The sequence below is a fragment of the Amblyomma mixtum genome, chromosome 7 (assembly GCF_055824585.1).
Source record: "Amblyomma mixtum isolate Tamu chromosome 7, ASM5582458v1, whole genome shotgun sequence".
Lineage (NCBI taxonomy): Eukaryota > Metazoa > Arthropoda > Arachnida > Ixodida > Ixodidae > Amblyomma > Amblyomma mixtum.
In genome coordinates, this window is record NC_143018.1 from 146,831,573 (window position 1) to 146,835,269 (window position 3,697).

The window sequence follows — 3,697 nt, forward strand, 5'->3', positions numbered from 1 at the left end:
TACGAGATTTGTGTGCATCTGGGAGACAATGCCCCTAGGGGCCATGCACACCTCTCCCTCCATTTCGCAGCAGTTGCTGCTGCCACTTAGCTGTATATACATGTGAGTGAGTTGCTACACTCTGCCACCAGCCGTTCTTTCACACTTTGCGACTTTGCCAAAGATCCTCCGTGCGAAGGAAGACGGGCATATGCGACTGCCCATCTAGGGCAGGCCAACCTGGGTCGCATTTCGCCATTGGCACCGGGGACATTAATATACGTGATTTTTTGGTATGCTAATATGCTGAATCATATAGGTGCAATTTGATGTTCTCAAGATGATCTGATCTTATTATATACAGGAAAACATCACTTATTTTATTTAAAGTGCCAGAGACAATATGAAGATCAATGCGGTGGCTCAGTGGCTATGGTGCTCGGCTGCTGACCCGAAAGACGCGGGTTAGATCCCGGCCGCGGCAGTTGAATTTCTTTGGAGGAGAAATTCGAGGCCCGTGTACTGTGCGATGTCAATGCACGTTAAAGAACCCCAGGTGGTCGAAATTTCCGGAGCCCTCCAGTACGGCGTCTCTCATAGCCTCAGCCGCTTTGGGACGTTAAACCCCATAAAACCATAAACCATAATTTTTGGGCCACCATCACATATGCATGTACAACCTAAAGTGAGAGTTGAGAGTGCACTCAAGTGTCCACATATAGTTGTTAAATGCACCAGAGCGTCGAACACAACAGAACATTGCTGCAGAGTTTTTCATAGGACCGCGAACAAAAATAAAAAAAACATAACAGCCAGGAAACGTAGTAGCTGAATGTTTAGCATGAGAAAAAATTTTGCACTGTTGCCTGCAGTTTGTTTCATTATTATGAGGTGTGCACAATATCCTTCTCCGGTATTAGCAAGGCTGTGTGGTTCTGACAATCATTCTGCATGTGCACAACTTCAGAAATGCACTGCGATGAGTCTCGGATAGCCTGAGCAGCTGTCATGGAATAAATAGTGCACTCAAGACAACAGACGTGGAAGGCCAAACAAAACAAACGCTTACTGAGTGTGCTATTTTTTCCATGTTGCTATACCAACTAGCTCAAATGTCGATTCTGCTTCTGAGCAGCTGTCTGTAGAAGGTTTTTACCAGTAAAGAGGTAGCATGCCTAGCACGTGCGAAGCTGCGGTACGCGTGCGCTTGTTCACTGTCATTGCGGTAGCCGCATTCTTCCCATAGAATCATCGGAATCTCTAAATTGTGTATCTCAAGGTGCAGGTGACAAGAATAAAGTGGATGGCAGAAACAAAACCGTCGGAGCCAACGTGCGCAACCGCATCTCGTACAGTAGCAGCGTTCACATGAACCCGACAGTGGCGGGTCGAGTCAGGGGATCAAGATGAGCAAGGTCAGCCCAACTCAACGACGGTGCGTTTACATGAACTCTATTTTAGCTAGTCGAGACCGCTTCAACTCCAGTGATACCAAGTGTCAAACAGTGCAAGCGGGAGAGGGGCTTAGGGCCAATAAATTCTAATTGTAGTTTCCAGCTCAAATGCACATGTAGAACCCTACTTCCTTTTTAAGTACACATAACAACATCGTGCCTAGTGCCTGAAATACATAAAACCATGATGTGCTGGTACACCATGTCATGAAACCACTCCCCAGGAACCCTTCCAGTATCTTACAGCCATGGTCTACAGTCTGTGCATGGTAACTCACCTTCAGTCGGACCTGAAGCAGGAAAGAACCGAGTAAGTTATGAAACGTCATGTTTTTATTTTTTTTCATTGCCGCTCTTTTCTACCTAAAATTACTTTTCCAACCAGACAGACCTACGTCAGATGTTTTCTTCGGAATTATAGTCTGCTGTTTTCCGCAATCATTATACAACATACGAAAACAAAAATTTTGAACAGAGATGTATTCTGAAGGGAAATAAAAAAATTGCTTTCGTTTGGTTTAGTGGGGTTTAATGTCCCAAAGAGACTCAGGCTATGAGGGGCGCCGTAGTGAAGGGCTCCGGAAATTCCGACCACCTGGGGTTCTTTATTGTGCACTGACATGGTGCAGTACATAACAAATTGGACTTCACGTCTTCCAATTTTAGAACAGCGGTAGGTAAAAGGTTATTCAATTGGAAGGAATTCAAAATAACACACTTCAATTTGTCCACTCACAGTATTCACGTGACGGCAGCATAACTGCACTATGCAACAAGGCAACCACTCAAATTTTGATGATCAGGCGAAGTGTTGCTTCTTTAAACTTGTTTGTGATGACTGCATTCATGTCAACGAACAAGAGTACCTAAGCTATCATACCAGTGCTCAGTCAGAACAAACCATGACAAGAGTAGAGCTGTATCAGGACATTTATTTCCCACTGTAATGCATCAAATATTCCTTCCTTCCATCTGTCACAGAACTATGGAATAAGCTGTCACATAAGTTTATCACCTTGGAATCTGCATTTGCCGCCACGATGGTAACATTCTGAAGTGAAAGCTTCACTAAGGTACGTAAAGCCAAGGTCACCATGCCTGCAGATTTCACCTTCATTTGACATAGAGATAGAGCAAAAAAAAGGAAAGTGCATAACTGGCCCCCTGGGACAGTGGACACCTTAGTCACGCTTTAAGCTACAAAACCAGTGAACAGCAGCAGCTTCGAAAGCAAAGGAAAGGCACATGACACTAAGAAAGTGGCTGCTCATAACGGTTGTGTGGTGAATCTGTGCTCAACGTGCTACTTAGGTGCGGTAAACAGCCAGACTTGGACTTTGCAAGTCAAACTAAGCAAGGCCTTTCTTACACTGCAGTCATGCAGTGTGACCAACTCACTCCATTCGTGAAACACTCTCACAATGAAAGTGCAGCACAATACAATGCATTCAACAAATCGCATTTCCAATATACTAAATTGAATGCTTTCAGACAATGCACAATTTAAAGGCACTCAGATGAGTTAAGCAAATACATGCGAAAATGAGTCTTCACAAGCGGTTCCGTTCTTTTCACCGTGCCAGTTGCACCATGTAGAAGCTCCACGTCCTTTACTGCGGCCACTGTGCACTCGCTCTCTCGTCTCCATCTCTGCAGTGTGCTTGGAAAACAGCGTCGTGGCAACCGCAGAGCCACAGCACCGTCGTCAGGCCTTGGTCTGGTACTTGCGCGTGTGGATGAGCATGTGCTTGCGCATGTTGGACCGGTCGGCGAATGCCCGCGAGCAGTAGGCGCACCGGAAGGGGCGCTCGCCCGTGTGCGTGTGCAGGTGCATGCTGAGGTTCCACTTGCGCTTGAACCGCATTGGGCAGTAGGGGCAGGGCAACCGGTGCACGGGGCGCCCCTGGTCATAGCCGAACACACCGCAGCCGTCCCTGCTGCTAGATGGCGCTGCGTGTGAGGCAGACAAATGTTCACGTGTCAGTATCGCACGGCAGGCCCTCCCTACCTTTCATTCAACAGATCTACGAATGGTTGACGAAACAGAGCTGAAAATAACAAGTACTACAGGAGGACACAAGTGCTTGCGTTGCCTTATACAGTACTGTGAATCTTTATCACGACTTTTAAAAACTTTGCCACCTCAACCACTGGCTCTTTTGAGGTGAAACTGCACACAGAGCTCAGGTACTGCGGTAACTTTTGTTCTCGTAGTAAGATTGACAATGGTACTTACTTGGTTCAGTCATGCCAGACGCAAACCC

The 3,697-nt window shown here is 46.4% G+C and overlaps 1 protein-coding gene across 1 annotated transcript; it reads right to left on the reverse strand.

The window, feature by feature from the left end:
* Positions 1–2,018: 2,018 nt before the first annotated feature.
* On the reverse strand, positions 2,019–3,444 carry LOC149337804 (ichor-like; the record flags this gene model as incomplete). Its single annotated transcript, XM_089553533.1, has 1 exon — positions 2,019–3,444. A coding segment is annotated over one exon (306 nt), but the record flags the coding sequence as incomplete, so codon positions are not given.
* Between the last annotated feature and the right edge of the window lie 253 nt (positions 3,445–3,697).